General features: G+C 42.1%; 1 protein-coding gene across 4 annotated transcripts in view; it reads right to left on the reverse strand.

Annotated features, from left to right (window-relative positions):
* Positions 1 to 17,836: 17,836 nt before the first annotated feature.
* PTEN (phosphatase and tensin homolog) overlaps positions 17,837 to 23,275 on the reverse strand; it is a 48,491-nt gene continuing 43,052 nt past the window's right edge. For all 4 annotated transcript variants that reach the window (XM_026080979.1, XM_026080988.1, XM_026081005.1 and 1 more), the window contains 2 exons: positions 22,320 to 22,544; positions 17,837 to 21,415 (listed from right to left, as the gene is read on the reverse strand). In XM_026080979.1, the coding sequence (XP_025936764.1) occupies positions 21,230 to 21,415; positions 22,320 to 22,544 (411 nt within the window). In that variant the 3' untranslated portion in view covers positions 17,837 to 21,229. The remainder of the gene's footprint in view (positions 21,416 to 22,319; positions 22,545 to 23,275) is intronic.

Here is a 23,275-nt window from a genome sequence, read left to right on the forward strand (position 1 = left end):
TCTGGTCTGAAAGGAGCCCTGTAGCAGACAGCACAGAAAGATCACATTCCTGCCAGAAAAACTCACCTGTGCAGGAAATGAGAAGCTACTGCATCTAGCTAAATAGATGGGTCATGAGCACTCATTTGCAAAATGTAATTAATGCCAGCTCCATGCCACGGCTTCAAATTAGCTGTAGGATTTATGGTTTTAGAAATAACTTTGGTCTACACCTCGGAACCAAATGGGAAGTTCTTCCAAGAGGTTTTGCATGGCAATGAGATAGTTTCAGGGAAGCAGAAGTAGGTGTTAAGCGACTGTGTTCAATGCTACAACTCCTGAAGTTGTATTAGAGGAAAGTAAGGCAAGTATCGCTTGAGAGAACTGGTCCTGGATTTACGACTCGGGGGTGGAGGGGCATTAAACAAGTTATGCATAGGGGCTCGAAGAGGAGCCGTCCGAAAGGCAATCCAAATTTCAAACCGAGCAGAAGCATTCCTGAAACGTTTAGCGGAGCAACGGGTTTGTTCTATTTATACGCCTGGGCACACACACCCACACACACATCGAGGCTTCAAGACGACGAGCAGACTACAGTCCAATTTGGCATTCAGTGAACTTTCAGGTTTGGGAAGGAAATTGCTGCTAATCAATTGCAGCAAAGGCATTGGCTGGAGGCCAGGAGAGGAGAGTCACTCTAATGGGCAAAGCAGATGTTGCTAAAGTCATTGCAGAAGTCAGACAGGCCCAGGGCCAAGGGTTAGCATTAGCGATGCTGATCTGGCCCCATGAATGGGGAAAGCAGAGGCGCTCGGCAGCGGAGCGAGGTGGAACGGCTGCCGTGGCTGTAGGCGGCTTTGGTCAGACCCATCGTCGCATCCAGTCTGGAAGGACTCGCTCCTTGGCGCAAGCATCCAGAATATTAGCTAAATCCCACATCAGTAGTATTTATCGCTAACTTCGTAAAGCCAGATTCTCCTGCTGCTCTGGACTGGCCTAATTTTATGGCCTTCGGCAGAGCCCTGCAGGTTTGCAGCCTCTGCTGACCTGCTCCTGTGTTTACAGTCCAAGACTTCTTAGTGTTGGATTTTTTCCTAAAAGCTAACACAAAGCCAAAAGAGGAGGAGCAAGGAGGAATGAAAGAGCCCGGATGTCTCCCCCCGTCCATGATTAAACTAGTCATTCCTTTCAGTCCTATTGTGTGACCAACGTGGACGTTTTTCCCCATTTTAGGAACACACGCATCAAGCTAAGAGCGGTAGGCTGCCTGTATGCCAGGGCTTAACGTTGCTTCATGATCTGTTGCAGGACACGATCTGGAAAGCCCCTTTTCTTACTGAAGGCATCACCCGTCCTCCCGCGGTCGGCAAAATCGTTGCTTTTTAACTCCACAGCCAAACGCTGGCCTTACTTAAGATCAGCCTAACGTGGGCTGACTCTACCCGGGGGGAATGTGAGTAACAGCCCCGGTTTAGCCTAACGCTGTCGCATGCCAATTAGGCCGGAGCTGTTCTGCAAGTCTGAACTCAGGTCCCAGCGTAAAACGCTACCCCTGAGCAATCGCTGTTCTAGGAAAAGGTGCAGTCCTTTCTATTATGCTTATGACAAAGACTGTCACGCTGCCCAGAACAACGCAGTCACAGCAAAAAGCTGCTCTGTAATGCAGAAGGGCTTTGCACAAAGTCGCCTCTTCAGCCTTAATGCTCTATCTTTGTTTAACATTAAAGCCATTAGAAGGAAAGTAGCACAATAGAGAGGCAATACTGTAATTTGCACACACACACACACACACACACAATAATATACATTTTTCCTTGGTTTCTTCTTTGCCTCATGACACACAGATAAAATTCAAGCTTTGAAGTAGGACTAACAAACAGGGCTTGATATATACTGCATGGAGACTCGAAAGCATTAGTCGTAAAAAAAGAAAAAAAAAGCATAAAAGTAACAGCCACAGCAGGAAAAAAAGAAAGAAAAAAACAGAATTTAGAAAAGGCTTCTATTTCCTTCTGCAACAGAGCACATTGCCCCATTGCAGCCCTTAATTATCATTAGGTTTATAAAGATTAGGTTTGTTGTGTGGATTCACATTGGTCAGCAGATATGAGGGGGGGTTTTCTCCAAGAGAGTGGGCCAACAGGGTCAAACTTCTGCCTTTGGGTTAAACAGAGATTCCCCACCAAGGTCAGACAGCTCCAACTTCTTCCCTGCAATGATTTTGTCTTAAAATATGCAAGGAAGTCATTTAAAGGCAAACAAGACATGGAAAAAATTAGCCTTTTGGAGAACTTGAGAGAACGACAACCGAAAACAGAAGTGAGGAACAGGGAACTTCTAGACCATAGCTGCAACACCACATTATTAAGGGAATTTTATTTTATTTTTTAAACAAGGGTGATAAGCAGCAGGTCATGATTATAGTAACATTTAGACATTTTCTTTTCCCAAATCCCTGCGCAGGCTAGTTTGAACTCCTTGGAAAAAGAGGAAAAAATATATATATAATGCCATGGCGGGGACACGCAGAGACGTTTCGGTACGGACAATGCAGACTTTCACAAGCATGCACTAAACCACGCTCTTACTGTTTGAGTCGTCTCCGAAGCAGCTGTTAAAACATGCTGTAAGATATCAAAGCAGTTCTAATTAACTTCCTGTTTTAGTAGTACTTCAAAGTCTTTCTGAGCGATCGCAAACCAGAGTTTTTGTAGGGCAGTTTCTAAAGGAAAGCAGTCTTGGGCGCCTTCATCTCAGACCCTGAACGCATTTCAACTACTCCAAACGCTGCTTTTAGTTAAAAAGGAGGGGAAAAGCCTATATCCGTAGAACATTTCTAACACATGGCATCATCCAGCGGAGGAAAAGGAACCAGATTAAACCAGAGTCAATCTAAGCCTTCTCCAAACCATCACCTAGAAACGTATGAGAGAGTTTAACCCTTCTTAGTAACATTATTTTTGGTGTCAAACTCCAACKTACCCGCAACGGTTAAAGTGGTTTAAAAGCACATATACTGGGGTTTGCAGTACACTCACCGCAGCTGAATTTTCAACTGAGCTGACCTAGTACATGCTGCTGGCAAAAAAAGCACTAGCCAAATGGAGACCTTTTTCCAAGACTGGTGTCCCTTTCAACTTGCCACTGGGGAGGCCACATCTGGTTGCTCTGTCCAGATGTGTCCCCCAGCTCAGGAGGAACGTGGAGACCCTAGTGAGGCCCCATGGAGGCTGCCAAGCTGCTCAGGGCCTGGAGGACCAACCCATGAGGAGACGGGAGGGAGCTGGGCTTGTTGGGTCTGGCCATGGGGAGGCCAGGGAGGTCTGCAAGCAGCTCCCAACAGTGGGATGGGCAGGGACAGAGGGGACAGATGGGTCCAAACCCTTCTCAGCAGTGACATAACGAGAGGCAACAGCCACAGATTGCAGCCCAGGGAGGTTCAGGTTGGACGTGAGGAAACACTTCTTGCCCCAAGAACATCTAACATGGAGCAACTCACAACGCCCTGCAATAACAAGAGACCGTTGCTCATTTGGGGAGCACGTAGCACCCCACCACATCCTAAAAGTGGGTGACCCCCACCAAGGTGACACCTCAATGGCCAGGTAGAAAGGCACGAGGAGCCCCACTGCCAGGAGAAATCGTTCACAGGAACCAGAGCAAAGGCTCGAGCCACCTCTAGCCTCAAGCCGCCAGCCCAAAAATGCTTTAGGAATCAGCCAGTTTGCTGGTCCTTTGCTCGCTTAGGGCTTCCTTGGGTTCCTGAAGGATACTGGTTTTTGATCCACAACATATCTTTTTCAGTCTCGAGACACATGCTTCTGTGTTTATTTATCCATTTGTTTTGATCTTTTCTGGTCAGAGACATTTTCCCACATATTCAAGTCTGCTTCCACTCCAACACGCTGGACTCTCCATGATCATCCACTTAATGATACATTTTCTTAGCCTTAAATTGCAAGTAGAACGTTAATAACTTCCTCATGTATCTGTCTGAATCTTATTTGTTAAACCTCTCGCAATCCCCATTACACACTATTAAGACCTACACACACATGAACCCTTGCCATGCTTTGTTTAATACTTTTTTTTTCCCAGAAAAAAAGCTGTCATGGCCAAAAATAGAACATTTTTCCATTCTGAAGAACAAGAAACATTCCTGGGAATTCAGACAAGTAGCGTTGGTCAAAAGATTTCTAACAGACACCAGTACAGTCTGCAACATCCCAAATTTGCTCTGATGTCCTCCGAGGCAGGAAAGTGTTTGGTAGCCCAGTTCCACCACCGCACAGAATAAAATCAGAAGCGGCGAGCCACTTGCTATGTCTTCTCCATGAGAAAGTGTTGCTGATCTCCAGGGGGATTTTTTTTTGTTTGTTTAAAGAGGAAATGTCTCCAGAATAAGTCTGATGTAGTTTAGAGCACAAGCCTTATCCTGCCATCGCTATCCACAATAATCAACACTGATATTTTTAGCAAGGCCTACATTTCAGATTTCCTATTAGAAAACATGCAGTATTTGACATGACCACATGTATAAAAGTAATATATAACAGTGAATACATACAACGAAATCACGTACAGTTGAGGAAAGGTTTGTACAAGGGGGAAGTTCTGATGATTTTAAATTTATTTAGGAAATTTTTCAGAGATCCTAATACTGAGGCAATATTACAAGGTTAGAAACTAAACTTAGTAGGTTAGCAGCTAATACCTCTTGCAGCATGTCAGCATACAAAGAATTAGTTGCAACCCACTGAATTTGAATTTCACCGGGAAATTGTCTCAGCTTAATTGAATCTGCTTAGAAACATGGATTTTGGTTACATTGATGCAAATGGGGAGCTCCATTTTTAAAGGCATCTAGAGTAATTTAGGAGCCTCCAGGCTCTTTTTTGAAAGCAAAAGGCAGGAAGAATCCCAAGTTGCATTGACCTTCGCATATATTTAAATCCCTGGTTACCTCGAACCAGACTTGGACACTTGGAAATGTTACTGATGATTTCATTAATCAAATAAGGGTCACAAAACCTGAGCCAGCAGCAAATACCACACTGACAACTCAAGTGATTTGTATTTGAAGCAAAAAAACTCTAGTCCTTTGTTTGGCAGAACATCATTAACAAATAGCACAAATACCGTCTTTAAGAAAGCAAAGGATTTCCTGACAGTCGCAGGGATAAATGAACACATCCCTCTAATCCAAGACAGGCAGGGCATATTCGAGAAGTCCCTGATGCCCAGTTTTGATCACTCTCAAGTCTCCGGAGAGCAAGCAGGGAGAGCAAACCACCAGCCTTAAACTGAACGCCGTGACCTCTGTGTCCATCAAGCAGACGCGCATGGATAAGTCCCTGCGACTTCAAGCACCGTCAGCTCCCTCCTAGCTGCCACGTTCAATTTAATTCCGGGCTAAACTCTTACCACATTGGTTTCCACCCATTTGCCAATKGAAACATCATTACACCTGCTTGTTCTTCCTGGTCCCTTAACGTTTGAACGGAATTTGGAATAAAGCCAGGATTATTGCCTTTCATGCGGGATCTTTTGGAGAGGTGAAAATACCCTCTTGATCCAGTCATACGTGGGGAATGGGGGAAAAAATCATTTCCTAATTCTAATAAATATACTTGTAGCCCGATTTTACAGCAAAGCCTAGAAGCTCGCTGCTGTTTAATTGAACAGGTGAGAAATCTTTCCAGCTCATGGCTTTTTTTTCTTTTTTTTTTTTTTAATTGGAAAAGCACCGACTTGGCAAAGTTTTTCATGGGAAAACATTCCTTCCAATTGGTGACTCGTCATGCAAGGATACTGCCCACGATGGCGTAGGAGGAGGAGGAGAGGACCAGCTGTCTGGTGGTCAAAGCACTACGCTGGTCTATGGAGGAGAAAGTCCAGTTTAAATCTCTGTTGCGCCCAACTCAAGTCCAGAATTTGAACTCAAGACACCTTTATCCCAAGCACTATCATGCACAGGACGCTGCAACCTTAGCATCCATGAAAGGATGCTAAAACGTGGAAACTTCTCATAGTTTTTGTGGATTGTCCCAATATCAAAAATGGTGGGAGTTTTTAATCCACTAATTTTTCCATAGGATTCATGGCTTATTTAGTGTCTTGCAAAAAAACCCCCCAAAGTTATGTGGGTGTTATATTGTAAGAGCAGAGTTGGCCTATTATCTCTTCAACCTGGAATGCCTTTCCTTCCACTTATGTTACAAGCTTTGATTCTCATAAACAGTTGATACATGAATCCAAAATAGAGCCCAAAATCAGAACAATATGTTTAATATTAAAAATACCAGCTTTAGTATATGAAGTAATGTTAACACATCCTGGTGCAAAAGAATGAACCACAAGCTTTGTATTTGGGCACATTACCGGGAATCGAGCTTAAAAATATGTGGGTATATATATATGTGTGTGTGTGTGTGTGTGTGTGTATATATATATAGGTATGTACGTAGACGGATACAAGGATAAGCTACAAGGAGGAAGACAAAAAAGCCAAGAGAAAACCACCCATGAAGAGTAAATTCCCTGGGCATGCTGGGAGAGTGCACCATGCAAGGGGAGGTGAGAACTTTTTAATAACAGCAATTTGAAGTGGTTTCATTATTTGGCCTCTGCTGCTGCACCAAAACTGAAAAACCTTGTGCTGAACGGCAGCGTTCGCTGAGGAGAACCAGACTGTTCGTACATACGTTACGGATCAGCATGTGGTTTGCACTGATGGAGGTCCACCAGTATTGAATAAAGCCTCATGTTTTAGTAGAAGCTCCCACAATAAAACCCCTTAGAGTGAAGCCGCACATCTGCCACCTCCAGGGTGGGATGGCCCAATATCAGTATATTTAGAATAGAAAATCTTTCAAGAGATGTCTCACCTCAACCTGCGGTTATGGGCAGAGGCAGAAATCATTTCTGTTGCAGAGGACGGCAGATTAAAGGGTTACGGTTGTTTTTTTCCAACTTTAAAGAGGTAAGGATCAATACAAAGAGCATAAGAGCAGCCGCTGGCACATACATTGCTTTTATTTCTGCAAAGAAGAAGAAAAAAAGGGGAAATAAAAACAGACTTATAACATCCCAGCTGTACTGCAGCAGCTTTCCCACCTGTAGAGCGCACGGTGGGTCCAAAGCACTGCACGGTTAAACAGAAATCAGAGCAGGCACCACATCAGCTAGTGGTGAAAGACCACAGATGAGATAAAAATCAGCCTTCGACAATCAATGGAGCAAAACCTAAGACTGAGCTGCAACTGTGGCAAGACCGAAGCGTCTCAAGGCTGTAGCGTGGCTACGCCGGCGTTCGACGGGCTCCGCAGCGCCTTAACAGACCCGGAGCAGCGCTCGCAGGCTGCCTGGAGCCGAAAGGATGCCGTGAAACCCCCGCTGGGGCTTCAATGGGGCGCCGACAGCCGAGAGTGCAACTGGCCTCATTTAAGCGCGCTTCTGGGAGCAGGCAGGATTAATCATTTCCCAGCTGGAGGAGATGGGACACAATGCCTTTCGGAGCCAGGACGGCCGCAAGGGTAAAGAAACAGCCAAGCATCGCACCAGCCGGAGAGGAGCTGCATCCTACGGTGGAGATTCCTTCCAAGGAACGACTCATTGGGAATGAAAGCCTGGGTTACCTCCCAGCTGCGGTAAAGGCTTGAGAAAGAGGACAGGTCAGCCCCAGGCCTAGAGCGAGATTAAACAAAAGCATTATCGAGCACAAGCACTGCTAAACCATCCGATTATTCAAAACACTTATTTGAGAGCAACGGTCTCCCATTTAAACTGCTTGATGGGCTTCAATAAAAAAAAAAAAAAAGGAAGCATACACTCAAGATAGAAACCGATGATGACACTCTCGTGGTTTTAAATTCAACACGCCATCCAAATAGAAAAGAAGAAAAAAAATAAGTACTTTCCCGACAATATAGTGAACAGACTCTACTGTGTCACCTGCTTTATGATAGGCGGTCTGGGCACAGGCGGTAACCCGTGTACCTATGACGGCCGAACACGCAGGACTCCTGCCATGCAAACCCCACGGGGCAAACCTTCTGCGCTCATCTCCTTACCAAGCTGTCATTACTCAGCCGCTAACTACAGGCACGAAGAGGACGGCCCAAAACTGCGTGATCTCTTGGGAAATGCAAACTCTGCACRGGTCCAGTAGCCCCAGCTGCACATTAAGTGACAAGGCGAAATACAGTTGCAATGTGAATAACTCCTCAGGGATGGTTTTGCCATTGCATAAAACTTATGAGGTTTTACTTTCAAAAAAAAAGGGGGGGGGGTTGTGTGTTTTGGGGGGAGGGTTTTTTGTTTTGTTTGTTTGAGTGAAGTTCAGACCCGAAGGCTTTGGCCTGGAGAAGAGATGCCTTTGCCAGAGATCTACAAAATCACAAGTGACAGAAAGGAAGAGGAAGGATCGACGATTCCCCATCTCTTCCAAAACAAACACTAGGAGTGATCAACCAAAATCCAGAGTAAAACTGATTAAGGAGGTGCTTCTTCATCCAAGAGGTAATAAGACCTGTGAAACCCCCTTGCCAAAAGATGCAGAGGATGCCAAGAGGTCATACATCAGTTTGACAGGAAACTGGACCAGTGCTTCAAATTTAGTCTATCTGAGGTTACTAAATAGACAAAGCACTTCAGGCTCAGGAAGTCCCTGGCCACCAACTGTTTTTRGTTTACAGGCTAGTCTCATATACGTGTAACCCTCCTCTTACTCATCCCTGAACACCCATCTACAGCCACAGAGACAGGCCACCAAGCTAGATAAACCAAAAACCCAAACGGTTGTATGGTTAACACAGTCAAAATCAGAACTGATATTCTTACATTTTAAGCTTTACAGCAAGACACGGATTAAAAAAAAAAAAAAAAGACTAAGCAAGAAGTCACCACTGGGTTATTCAACTCTTTATTTCAAGTTTACCTTCTTACCCTTGCTTTGCTTAAAAGACTTCATATTTTTCAGAGGAGCCAGACGGCATTAATCAAATGTGCTATTGTGCAACTTTTTCCATCATCAAGTTGCATTTAATCCCTAAGGTCTCTTAATTCTTCCCCATTAAAAAAAAAAAAAAAAAGTGCTCTACGTGGAAAGACGCGAGAGAGGAATTGGACAGCACTTCACAAGCTGTGCTCTACATAACCATGCATGATTTTAAATAAATCACTCTGGCCTGACAAACAGATGTGCAAACAAACCAAACACCAATGATTTTGTCAGGAGGAAGTGACAAGTAGCAGCAGGCCCACTTCTACCATGAGTCACTTTTACTAGCAGCTCTACAGAGAGAAATCGCCCAAAGCTGAAGGCATCAAGTGAGAACAGAGCATCAGGATGGAAACATGGAAGAAAGAGCAGGCACTTTGACTACCAATTTCTGAGTCTGAAGTTGGGTAAGACATAACCAGATCATGTACAACTGTCGCAGGAAGTGGAATGAGTTATAAATAACAAGTTCAGATATAGCCATAGATCAGATGCACTGGGCACAGTGCTTCATGGAAAAAAGGTCACGAACTTAGAAAAATGCACTCTTCCAAAGGTGGTCAAGTATCAAACCAAGAACATCAAGYTGCTGCTTGCTAACACATCAAACTATACCTTAGACATCTTAATGCTAACAGAGGTTACTTGATTACGGAAAGCACTTTGTGGACAGCTCAGACAGACTGTTGCCTTGTCCTGCTTGAGCATCTATTTTATTTTTTATCATGGTTGCAAGGATTACTGGCCAGTTCTTTTCTCTTATTAATCACTTTGTTTTCTTTAAAAATTCCCCCTCATTCTTCTGTTTGTCACATTGGCACCTTCTAACAAATCATTCCTTCCTCTTATTACAAAATCTCCTGCAGCCACTCCTGGACTTCCAACCATCTCCAAAAATCAAAGACTTCAGACTTCACTTTATCAGCCCCTGGCTATAGCTCTACAATTCATTCAGTACCTACCTCCCCTTTTGAGTCCAGCAAGGACCGTCACAAATGCCCCCGTGCTTCCACTCTGATGACAGCAACTGAACCCAATCCAGCTCTGCTACTCTGGGTCTCAGTCCCACGCATTCAGATGTTACTGCTTTCCATCTGATGTTAAAGGAGGGAGAAGGTTGTCCCCTTGTCTTAAATGTGAGTAATTGCAACCCTTTTCTGAGCTCTCTTACTCCATCTCCTCTTTCCACTTATAAAAGGGAGCTAGTTTCTTTGATAACTATTACTTAGATCAAATACCTGCAGTTTCCTTAGCTGAGCCTTCTACTTTGGCTATATTGTCATCCCTTGTGCTGGCCAGAACTGCATTTTCTCTCCAGTCACTGAGACATATATCATCTTACTTGAGAAACCCAATGATTAAACACTAAATTTAAGAAAAAACTATTGTCAAGTTTCTCCCATTCATGTAATTTGAGCTGTCAGCCAATCTACTTCTCTCCTAGTCCTGCTGTTACGCAGAATCTCTGCTGCAGCATCTAGGTGAAGGTACAACTGATGATGTACCTTCATCTAGATGAAAGTACAGGGTCCCAAACTGCTCTCAGAAGACTGTCTTCTGCTTACTAGATCCCAAACTAATTTCCTTTCCCAGGCATCTTACTTCACAGAGCCCCTCTCTGGCCAATAAAAGTGGCTCCAGGCCTTATCCATCTCCCTGTGACACATCTTTCTCATTCCTCACTGACATCCAGCTGTGTGAGCACCTAGCAAAATAACCACTGCCAGGGAATGCTAATGCACACAATTACATCCACCCGTCCACCTCCTGATTTAGGCGAGAAATGTCAGATCCTTAACAAATGGGTCCGACCTCCCCAGAGGAGCCTGAAGTTGTGCTCTGGCACTGCTCTGAACCAAAGTAATCAAGATTTCCTACTCCTAAGTTTATTCAGAGCGGAAAGGATGACAAGCCTGTAATGTAGGACCTTGCCCATTAGCAAGCACTGTGGACACACTAAACCTGAGTTTTATGTTCTTTTGCTTGACATCTTGGCTTTCCTCAAAACTAAACCTACAACAGGCACATCAGTCTAGAAGGGATTCCTCAAGTCCCTGAACTTAGACCCTTTCCCACTACGGAAAATTGTGAAAGATGTCTGGTTTATCAGGAAAACTGTAAAACCTGCTTCATATGACAGCAAGGGCTATCCAGTCCACCTCTGACCAGCAGCAGTACCTACAGCACACRGCACAGGAGAGACCAAGGACAAAGGCAAAGCTGATGGACCTGCAACAGCAAGGAGCAAGTATCCCAAGATAATAGCAAGGGGCCAATCCCATGCAATACAAGGCAATCCCCCCACCAAGAGTATCTACCAGAAAACTTTCTTCAACCCAAAGCCATTTTGATACTTAGAATAAAACACATTTTGGTATGAGGGTAGAGCAGAACTGAGAGAGGTGAAGGGGAGTGGGGGTGGAAACATCTCAGTCTTCAGAGGTTATCAGGACTTAGCCAGGCAAAGCCATATATACCTTGATCTAGTATTGATATTAGTCCTGCTCCAAACAGGAGGTTGAACTACAGACCCCTAAAGAACCTGTCTAAACAACATTTCTATGATGCTACGAAATATCCACCTACAGGAATGCCATATTTTCTGAGAGCATTACACATCCTGCTTCTAGCTGCAGTTATCCTATGTTTGAGAAGGCAGAAAAACCTCAAGGCCAAAAATTTAACTAGGACCTGCAACCTTGACTCTGGTAGTCAAGCCATGCTATGCAAAGTATGCACCTGAGCAAGCAACCCCAGTTAGCCCACAGCTAACTGCAATGCAATTACACTGCAATGACTCTGGGATGGAAAGAGCCCACAGTATTTCCCACTGTCTGCAATCAAGTCCATCATGGGTTGGGACCCTCACAGAAGGCACTAATTAACACACAGGTCCTGACTTCCTGGCATGCTGCAGTTTGCAGTCATCCACAGGAAGGCAGAGGAGCCAGGCAGATTAACTGCAGACACATTAACCGTGTTGACAGTGCCCTCCATTCACAGTCAGTCCTTCCTAGCAAAGCAATGAGAACATGCTTCTCCCTCCTTGGTTAACGTAGCAACCACGAGCCATGGGGTGAGTGTTACCAGCAGGCTGCAGTGACTGGCATAAAGTAGTCCATACTTTCATCAYCAGCATCAAATCTTCCTCCTCGTATTGGGCAAGAGACATTCTGCAAACCTAAGATTTTATCAAGTGAGTAGGATTTTATTCTATGTGACTTGAACATAGGTTTGCCAGATGGAGTTGGACAGATGAAGAAGGTAATGCTTGTTCCTTGCAGCTTCTTGCTTCTTTGCTTCAACCTTCGGGGGAAGCAAGGGTGACCTCTGGAGCGCCAAAGCACATACCCAACAAGAATAGGACACACTRACTTCATCCTTGGGTGCCATCCATTCACCTGCTTCACAGGAGTACAAGACAAGAAGCTGGCAGCTGCCAAACAGCCTCTGCTGGAAGAGAAACCTTGGATGGACTCAGAGCAGGAGATCGTTCACAAACTTCAGAAGAAAGCAGAGGTAAGTCACAGAGGGACAGAACACAACACCTGAACTCTTGGTCTCAAAGCTCAGTGTCTCCAGCATCATGAGGAGCAGAAGTAAAGGAGAAGCAGCAAAGTGGAAAGACGACACCCCATGACAAAACCAGTATAGGGTGCACCACGGTCATGCAGGAGGAAGGTTGGGGAGCCAGCCTTCGGAAAGGGACTGCACGGCAACCTCATGGGCCCAGGACCAACATCAGTCTGGAGCCATGCCAGTTGCCAAGCGAGAAAGGCAGATACCTCTCTAGGAATGTCTTTGCTCAGGATAAATCCACATAAGAGATGCTGGGGGCTGAGCTGGTCACAGGGCCTGGAGGGCATCTTCTCAGCACACTCAAGCAACAAAATCCAGAGCTTAAGCTCTCATCTTGTTTAACACTTAGGAAATGGCCACAGATCTGGGGTACAGAGGTGTCTCTGAGGCGAGATGAACAGCAGGAGTGCCATTTGGAAGAGGATACAACTTTCACACGGAGCACGAAGTTCAAAAGGAGGCCTTTGAAGAAGGCATCAGAAGCAAATGGCAAAGAACAGCTAGCAACATATCAAGAAACAATCAAGCAGCAAAGCATTCCCACTCAACTCGCGGAAAGCAACTAGCCAGGCAGCAGGTATGATCCCTCTTACATGCCACATGCTTAACAGGAAGAGAGGAGGGGATCATCTTTGAGAGACTCTACAAGGAAAAGCTTTCCAGGTTCATAAGGCAGGGCACAAGTATATGAGATATCAGTATGAATTCTTGGACAAAGCTTTTCCTTCCCTTTCACACATAAGAGCTCCAGGATGCTAACAGGAGATGCTAACAGGATGGACAGCCCCTTTGTGGTTCAAGTAATCCCAGTCTGGCAGAAGCATCTCCCTTCTCTTTACTACTTTCTTCCTTTTTCTTCGTTCCTCTTTGCCTTTTATTATTACTTAATATTTCTTAACTCAGTATTTCTCACTTGCTTTCAGCTCCTTCATCTTYCAGTGTGACAGCAGAGTTTATCCACATAGCTATGAGGCCCTCAGCCCTCTCAAACATGTCTCTGCTGCAAATGCGTTTACTTCGATGGCCAAACTGTAATCAGATCCAAGCATTATCACCTTATTGAGCCTTTAGACACTGAAAAATCATGGACCCAGGCTACTTTACTTGAGTTGTTTATGTGGATCCACACACACATATGAAAAGAAGAGCCAAGTCTTTCCCTAGGGCTAATATTCCAAGAATGGAAATAACATCCACTCACAAGCAAAAAGGAGAATGATCAGTCTTCTTCCACTGCTTCATGATCTTTACACACCTTTAACACAAACGATCCCCAAGCCAGTATCTCAAATTCACCTCCTTTTTGAGCTCAGCTCACCAGATGCCTCTCAGACACCTCTCATCAGCTGTTTTACTACCGTCTTAGCAAAAGTTTAGCAGAACTCTCTAAATATGCTCCATCGCTCCTTTTCTCTCACAAGTTCCCCGACTCCACTCATAAGATTTTTCTCCCATTACCAAATCCTGCCTCACATCAAAGACTTTGCTTTCTTATCCTCTGAAATCATTAATTTCCATTAAAAGAAATGTTCACTCATGCACATATTTCCATTACAGAATCCTTCCTATTTTCATCTCTGTCATTTTCCTTTTTCTAACCCACAACTGTCATGAGGGAAGGGGAAACTTTCTTCTCTGCTAATAACTGTCCACTTGCTCAAATTTCTTAACGTTTCTCACCTGCTTTCAAGCCCCTTCATCTTCCAAGCCTATATTATCCCTAGTTTGTTGAAGGCCAAAAGCCCACCTTTAAACCCTTTTCTACTCTGCCATAAGGAGAAGTTCAAACCATACAGACAGATTTGGCACAGGAAAACGTAGGCCAGGCTAGACTGCATTTAACTAACACAATTTTTTGTGCAGGTTGTTCAACACGAGTAYGTGCGCACATCATTCCCATTAGGCGGTACAAATGCATGCTGGCTCTGTGCAGTGCATCAGCAGCTCATTGAGGCAAACATCTGCTGAACTTGCACAACCCTGACACTTTTCAGAACCATTCTTTTAAGACAAGCAACCTAAAAGTACTTCTCCTTGCTATGTCTTTGGACCGAAGCTTTTGTATACAAAAAAAAATGAAATAGGGAACAGACAGAAAAGAATTATCTGGGTCTTTGCTGCAATGAAGATACCAGTGGCTAAAAAGTTTGAAGAAAAGCAGAAGTCAAGGAAAAAAAAAAAAAAGATAATGAAACACCAAAAAAGCTCAACCAGGAAAAAAAATCTCAGAACACAGAGCGAGATGCCAAAAAGGCAAAAAACAAGTATCGATTTTTATTCCAGCAGACCCATCAGTTCAAAATAAATGTATTTTCTTGCCTGCCTAGCACACGATGTATTCAATTGCATGAAATAAGGACCTGAATTACCAAAGGAGGACAGCGGTGGGAAGAGGGGGGTGAGAAGAATCACAAGAAAAAGGTGGAAGCAGAGCTAGCACGCAATTCAAATTACATTTTCAAGAAAACATCATCTTGTAAAAATTGAGCCAGTTAACTATTTTACCTTACCTCCTTTTGTATCAATAGCCTCAGCCCAATTTAAACTGATTCGAGTCTGGAGAAACAACTTTGCCTAGATTCTCTATCGCTTCTTCCCTCCCCCTTCACTGCGCACATCCACACATATGATCAAAAACAAATTGCAACATTGGAAATACGCTCGTTTTACTGGCATAYGCTGCTCATAACATGGTTACTGTAATTTCAAGAAGGATGCTCCATCAAACTAGGGCTTTCTCTCCGTATTGGCCACAAAGAGGCCCAAAAATGCCCTGAAAGTATTTAAGTTTCTTGCCATTTCACTTAGCTAAGTCACATTTTAGTCCCATTAGGGATAAAATATCCAGGGGTTTCAAACATGTTCCCTTGGATGTTCCCTCTGTTTTTATTTCAGCATTATTCCCAATCTGCCTTGGCTGGCATCAGTGAAAACACGGRCACCTCACGTGTCACGCCTGACACTGAAGCAATCTTCGTGTCACGCCAATGTTCCTCCTGAAGCTGGAGGAACCGCTTTGCTTTTGTCCCCATGCTGAAAACCAAGGAAAATAAGCCAAACTGAGACAAAAATTATTTCAGAGCTCTGGAGTTTGAAAAATACAACACAGCAAGTGGAACTACTGAAAGCTGGCTTTGATGGCCACTCTGCAGAGAAACAAGTGGTGGCCCGTCTGGTCTACAGAAACATCCTGATTAGCGTATGCCATTACTCATTTCATAACAAAAATGCCAAMCAACTTCAAAGAAGTCCTTCCATAGAGTCTGCTACCAACATAACTCCTCCTAAAAAGAGCATAATTTGTAACTAAGACCAGTTTAAACAAGTCAAGCTAGTTATTGACAATCACTTTATGGCATCTGCATAAACGGAGTTGCTGTTTGCTACTGCCACTGGAGAAGAGGTGCTCACAAAGCCACCAGCATCAAAGCTCTCAACAGGACAGTCAGTAAGAGAAGACCAGAGGAATCACAGATGTAGAGATGGAGCACACAAGCGCCCTCCACACGTCACCTACCATGATCCTAGAGAGCTCAATTAGCACATGCGTTACAAGAGTGTTCATGTGTACAGCCATGACTGGAAAAAAATAACGTTGGTATTTCTCATAGAGAAGCTGCTAGCCATTGGAAAGTACCGGAGCATGCAACTTTTAGCTTCAACAGGACAAGAATATAAATCAAATACAATATTCCATTCACGTAGTAACAGCACTTCAAAAATCAACAAGCTATATCCACGGCAAAGCGGTAACGCAGCAGCGGCGAAGGGCAAGCACCTAGCAGAGGTCCCTAATGTTCAGCAGAATACTTGAAAATACAAGTTGGGAAGACGGCATAACGCATCTCTAAACTTTCAGCTTGCCATCACGGCACCTGCTAAGGGTTTTGTTCTGCACAGAGAACTGGTCTGACAATACACACAAAGGGAAATGCACAGAAAGATTATCCCTCTCTTTACACTAGAATCCCTCATATATATATATATATATATATATGCATATATATATATATACACACACACGCATGTGAGGAGAGATATGTGTATATATATATATCTCTCTCTCTACATACATTTTTTTTCCTCAAAGTAGCTACTCAACACATACTGAATGCTGTCCAGACTTTTCCTTAAAACTTCCATCCTTCCTTTCTAAACCTGCCCACTCCGCTCCCATTTTCTACATAAAAATATGTACCAAAGAAGCGTGCATTAACAGCCTAATACTGTGTTATTAAACCAGTATTAAGCACTTATCATTCACATAAGAGGACCAGATACAGCAGGGAAAAATTCCAACGCCTATAAACAGCAAAAACACTTTTCACTTCTCTTACCACAAAGAGGAGAAAGGCTCACAGTACCAAACATCTACCCAATACGTGAGTTAAAAGGCAGGTGTGTTTTTGAAGACCTTCAGTCAGATGTCATATAGATCCGAGGTTAAAACAAGGGTAAGGAAGATATCAAAATGAGAGTTATCTAAACTATTCAGAGTTCTGCTAAGTGACTTCCAAACACCTTCCAGGAACTCAAAAGTGTAGAAGAGCACCCTACTTTATCTCCACTTTTTCCAGAATCCCGGGAAATGCAGACGCTCTCCACTAAGGTCGCTATCAGTCTTTTCTTTCCTACAGGCTCAAAYGGTAACCCTAATGCAGAAGGGAAAGACAACCTATTTCTTAAGTGCTACTATGAAATCTATCTTGAAAATAGAAGAGGAACAAAAGCAAACAGCTCCCCAGCCCCCCTGCTCCACTCCTCCCCAAAAAACCCTGGTACTTAACATGTGCAAAGCATGTTATTCCACCAGGGAAAAAAAGATATCTCATTGTCAATTTAAAGCTACTGGAGTTTTGAGTTTCAGAAAAGCCTTCTCAGTTTGATTAGCATTTCATTTTGCTGGAAATGTACCAGATTATATAAAAAAGGTAGGCAAAACACACTTTGGCAGGAATTTTCTTACTTGGAGACTAAAAATAATTTAGTTCCCCAGGAAATCAGAGTGCTGTCACAGTTAAAAAAAAAAAAAAAAAAACTTTTCAGAAGTCACTGCACACAATCTGCACTTCTAATGCCTACATTTGTTTAAAGCTTCTGAATATAAAAGGGTTTTAAACCACAGTTCTCTTAAAATATGCTTGTTACATACAAGGAGCTCCTTCCAGAGAAGCGTCCTTTGCTCTAACCGTCATGCTCAAAATTGCATTGCCGAAAAGCAAGATCAGCATCTGACCACTTTATGCTCAAAAATACTTCAATAAAACACCCACACAGTGACAAGAATGAGACTTTAATCAGTTTTAAGTGGAGTTTTAACACTAAGAGATAAAGGGTTGTTAAACACAATAACAAACGGACATCTGATTTGTATGAGGCATTATCCTGTACATGTCATACTTGGTTTTTGTGTATCCTCAGTGCATAGCATTACACACAGAGCCACTGTTGCACAGCACAATAGTATTTGAAGAGGCTGAATCAGAGTAAGGCTGCTTAACAGACTGATTTTTTTTTTTTTCCTTTTAGTATCTATATATATATATGCTATATGAAAACAGACTGAAAATTTGAACTGGCAGAGAAAGGCAGCTCTGCCGAACGCTGCAGTTGGAGCCCCTTTTAGTGCACAGTTCCACCCCATCCATCTGCATGCATGACACTTTCTAACAGTATTTAAAAGGTAAACGAGGCACTTCGTGGCAACCACAGGCATCGTTAACATATTGCACACATTTGCTATGACTAAACATGGAACTTGCACACTAGCATCCTATTTTTTTTTTATTTTATTTTTTTTTGAAAGCTGAAACATTCGATGCTGCATGTAAACTCCACTTCAGTTTACAATGTGTGCCACAGGAAGGAATCCGGATGCTATTTATACAATTGCCCTTTAATAGCTGTGGCAAATATTTTGAGTGGGGCTACCAATGACTAGGGATGCTTCAGGGCCTGAACAGTAAGCTCTTACAGAAGTGATGCCTTCAAGTAGTTTCAGACATGTAAGCTGTTGCACATCCAAAAGTTTAAGCATACAGTCCAGAAACTCAAGGAGAGATTACCTACAGAATGCAGTTCAAGCTAATTATGAATACTGTCATAAATAAAGTTTTAATAAGGACTCAAAAACCTTTCAGTCATAGTAATTCTTGTCAACTTCTATGGGGGTGGTAACTGAAATAAAGTATAGGAGAGTATGTATAATATATATTTATATATATAATATATATATATATATAATGCCATTTTTCCATTTCCAATGACTACACCATAAAATGTAAGCAAGGCTTCTCAAAAACATCGAAACATTCAAAATCAAAACCCTCATTCCAACCTTCACATTCCAAAGGAAAAATAACAGTGCAAAAGCCCATCACGTCATTATTTCCAATCCGGCCCTCAGTGTTACATACTGGAACCTCTCCAATCAAATTTTCTTATCATGAGTCCAAAAGCGGGACACAGAACAGTGTCAATATCCAAGGATTTTTAAAGCATGAACATTTTTGTTTATTAGCCAACAACTTTCAACTGTTAAAAACAGACAGGGTGAAACATGATTCAAAGGGTACGAGTTAAGTGTCACGTCTCAAGGTAACCAACCACCTCCTGCTCGGCAATAACAATGGGAATAATGAGTGCTGGAACCAGCGATCTTGATCCGATATTAAAGATATTAAAGTCTAATTAAACCTACAAGTCAGAAAATATTTACCAGCTTGGTTAGAAGTTAGAGTCATGAATTTCGTGAGCAAAACTGACCAACAGATACCCCAAAAAAGCACTTTATACCTTTATTTACCAAGAGTAGTTAATGGAAATCCTGCCTTGTCTTATTCAAAATCTTACCATTAATGCTGTTGTACAGGGCTCTTATTGATTCCATACGCAGTTGTTATCTAGGTGAGAACACAGCTAATGAACTTTGATGTCAGCACCAATAAGTTAATTAAATGGGGGGGTTTACATCCTAAAGAAGTGTAAATTTGGGGACAGCTATTCGTGGTGTTCTTCAGAGCAAACAATTTTGTCAGCTACTTCACATTTATATACAACAGTAGTTGTACTCTGTTAAGTCATCTGCAGTCTGGGCATGTCAATTATATGCTGAAAGTGAATCTCAAATCCCTACTCCTGGCTATATCCCTAGGAACAAATGATACAATATTGCCATTTTAGAAATTTAATTTGTTTTTTTTTAATAGCAAACAATATATTTGGGACAAGTTCTGGTTTTAAAAAGTACACATCCTCGTTTCTGTGCAGTGTTGAGAACTTACTGCAACACTGGTTTCCTCTACACCATGTGTGATGTCTCTTTTTAAAACATTGTAGGTACTGAGTATTCAAGTAAAATTCCCTAACAGTTAATGACATTTTTAAAAAAGTGTGCAAAACTGCAAAACTCATTGTAATAGAATGTGTAAGGTCAAAGGGGTGGAACGGCTGACAGAGGTTTGATTGAATAAATGCATCATAAATCTTCAAAATAAACACTAACCTGGAGAATCTCCAATTGAAGTTTCCTGTGCACCATTACAAAATATTTTTATATTAATGAGAAAAAGCTTGCAAGGCAGCACATGAAGTATTCACAGCAGGAATATGATTGAAAAACTAATAATATAAATGTAAGATGTTGACTGATGTATGTACTAATAGCATCTGACTTTTAGCACTGGCCTTGATTACACAGGAGATGGAGCAGCCATTACAATTCGGAAAAAACAATTAATAAATCATTGTCAAATTTTGTAACAATTTGTTTAAAGCCCGTATTTTAGTTGATAGCCTCCACATTTGTATGGTTAAGTCATTGTTGCTGTGTTTGTGGKTTTTTTTTCTGTGACCCCAATAATTTTTATCCCTTCATTTGTGGGTCTTTAGGATGTTGCGAAGGTTCATTCCTGTACCCCTATACAGAATCACTCCCTCTAGCTGCCTTTTCTAGCACCATTACACTTAAAAAAAATAAAATGCACAAACAACAAGCAGTGACAGCGGCCAACTCTTCAATTGTCCAGGATGAATTACRGTAGCATGCTAAAGAAAGGTGCATGTAAAGAGCTGGACATGGTACAGAGGCCAAGCTCCAGCAGACTATATTCCTTTCTGAGCATTACTTTCCATCCCCCATCCAAAATACATGCATTAGAATGTAGTAAAACCTTCTAGAAACTTCTCTGAGCCAACTGCAGACTTTTCTGTTGCCACATTAAGTGCAAAAAAAGGGGCAGGATGTGAACCTGTATATTTGTATTTTTTTGAAACTTTGTTTGGTGACAGAACACAAAAGGAAAAATTCCTACGTATACACATTAGGTCTGTCTCCACTTTTATAAAACTGGAATAAAATGGGAAAGTGCCATCTTTATAGTTCCTAATTGAAGTTTTAATGTCCTTTTGACACAAAAAGGTATATACATATCAGAGCTACGTAACCTTTTTTTTTTTTCTCCAACTGGACAAGTGTCAAACCCTGTATATTTATAGGGCAAAACAAGATTGGTCAGGAGAGAATTGTTCCTATAATTGGTAATCTGACACTATGTCCTATTGCCATTTAAAAAGGTCCTTTTTTCAGTTTATTCAAGTTTGTCACTCTTCGTATGTGTGTGTTGTTTTTGTTTTTGTTTTTTTTTTTTTTATCTCCGATAGAAAAAATATTCAGACTTTTGTAATCTGTGTATGCTGATCTTCATCAAAAGGTTCATTCTCTGGATCAGAGTCAGTGGTGTCAGAGTATCTATAATGATCAGGTTCATTGTCACTAACATCTGGTGTTACAGAAGTTGAACTGCTAGCCTCTGGATTTGATGGCTCTTCTACTGTTTTTGTGAAAAATAGCTTCACCTAGGAAAGGAAAAAACAACATTTAAAAAGGGAACCTCAACATTAACTGAGCAGAGGTAACAATGCAATTTTGAACAGCACAGCTCCTTTTGCTACACTGAATCACTCAAGTGCTCCTCTCTCTACTCAGGAAAGGAGGTGCTCTTCAAAGGGTAGCCGCCCCTCTCCTCCACTCCCCGCAAAATAAAGAACAAATTGCAAAATGGCAGTTTTTCTAGGCCCAGCCAAAAGATTTTTTGCATATTTGCATCAACCATTTGTACTCTGAGTTATAGCATGTGTGTTCAGGTAATTATGACCATTACCTTCAAAGGAAAGAATATGGAAAACCTGCAGCGCTGCTGTGGACAAATGATATTTTATGAACAACCCAAAATTCCTTCTTGGTTTTTACTTTTTTTTGAAGCAGCACTGGCAAGGGCTCACACTCCTCAAAGCTAAACCCAGAGGTTATAGGAGGCTAGCACTGGGCAGTCCTTTAAAGCAGGTACCTCTTCAAATCAGCTGAGGAATTACTGTGTAAAGCCCACGGGGCRAATGGCAAAGCTTCCTGAATGGCAATGCAGCTGGTATAGGACTGCTGGTATAAAGACCGCTACCCAGGTCTCTGGGTTTCCTGCCACTGGTCTCTAACGACTTTGATTAAGACACTCCATGGAAAAAAACAAAGCCTCTACTCCCAGCTTTCCACCGTCTTAACATAAGCACTCCAATACCATGTACTGACTGCCTGAAAAGCAAATAAACTTCAAGAGGTAGAACCTTTGCTAAATGGTGGAAAACTCATGTGAATTCAGTTTCTCCATATACAGCAGTTTCAAATGGTTCCTCCACAAGGCAAGACAGACAAGTCAGACAACTGCATGCAGCTTTTCAGCTTGGTTTACACATAATATATACTGACCTTGAAGTTTGGAGAGAAATATCTGTTGGCTTTGTCTTTATTTGCTTTGTCTAGATCATTTTTTGTTAATGTAAGGATTAAATATTCCTTATCATTATCTGAGCGCTCTGTACTGAAAATACCATCAAGTTCCTGATCTGCAACTAGACTTCCATTTTCTACTTTGTCTGAATTTTCATCCAGTCCTATGAAGAATGTATTTACCCAAAAGTGAAACATTTTGTCCTGGGGAAGGAAAAAACACAAAGAACAAGGTTGCTTTAGTATTCACTAATAGCATATTAATTTGACCAATATATCATTTGGTGAAAAACAAATCAGCAATATCAAATGAAACGTTTTTGGACAACAGTACATCACTGGTTACATTGCATGCAAAGACATTTTCTCCAATTCTCCTAGACAATACACACAACTCTGCATTGATCAGACTAAATTTTAACCCATTAATCTTTCAGAAGTCACTCCTTATTAAAAGGTGCTTTTAAAACAATCAGACCTACAAAAAAGCAGATGACAGTAAATCAAACAAGTGTTAAATAGTAATTACAAGGCATAAAGAGATTTTTCTTGCATGTATCTTCCAAGCAGTAGCCAAACCTAATAGACAACTTCACAAACGAGCTTGGATGAGTAACATTTAGAGAACATCTTTCTCCTTGGCTTCCTGTATAAAAGGATGCTTTTTTATTTTGATATAGAAATAGTATTGAGCAAACAACCCAAAACACAGATCTGCTATCTTAGTGGACTCCTTGGTCTACAGCAGCAATTTCTAATGGTCAGATGCTTGCTGACAATTAAGAGAAAGTCAGACTCTGAAATTGTCTGTTGTTCTTCCACACACAATTAATTAGAAGCTTAAGGATACTGGCATTGGCGGTTTAAGAATATTCTCCTTAAGCGGAACTTGACAAGAGACAGTCAATAGCTATCTGGAAAGGTACAAGTTAGCT

Source organism: Apteryx rowi, unplaced genomic scaffold (genome assembly GCF_003343035.1).
Source record: "Apteryx rowi isolate R43461 unplaced genomic scaffold, aptRow1 scaffold_116, whole genome shotgun sequence".
Taxonomy (NCBI): Eukaryota; Metazoa; Chordata; class Aves; order Apterygiformes; family Apterygidae; genus Apteryx; species Apteryx rowi.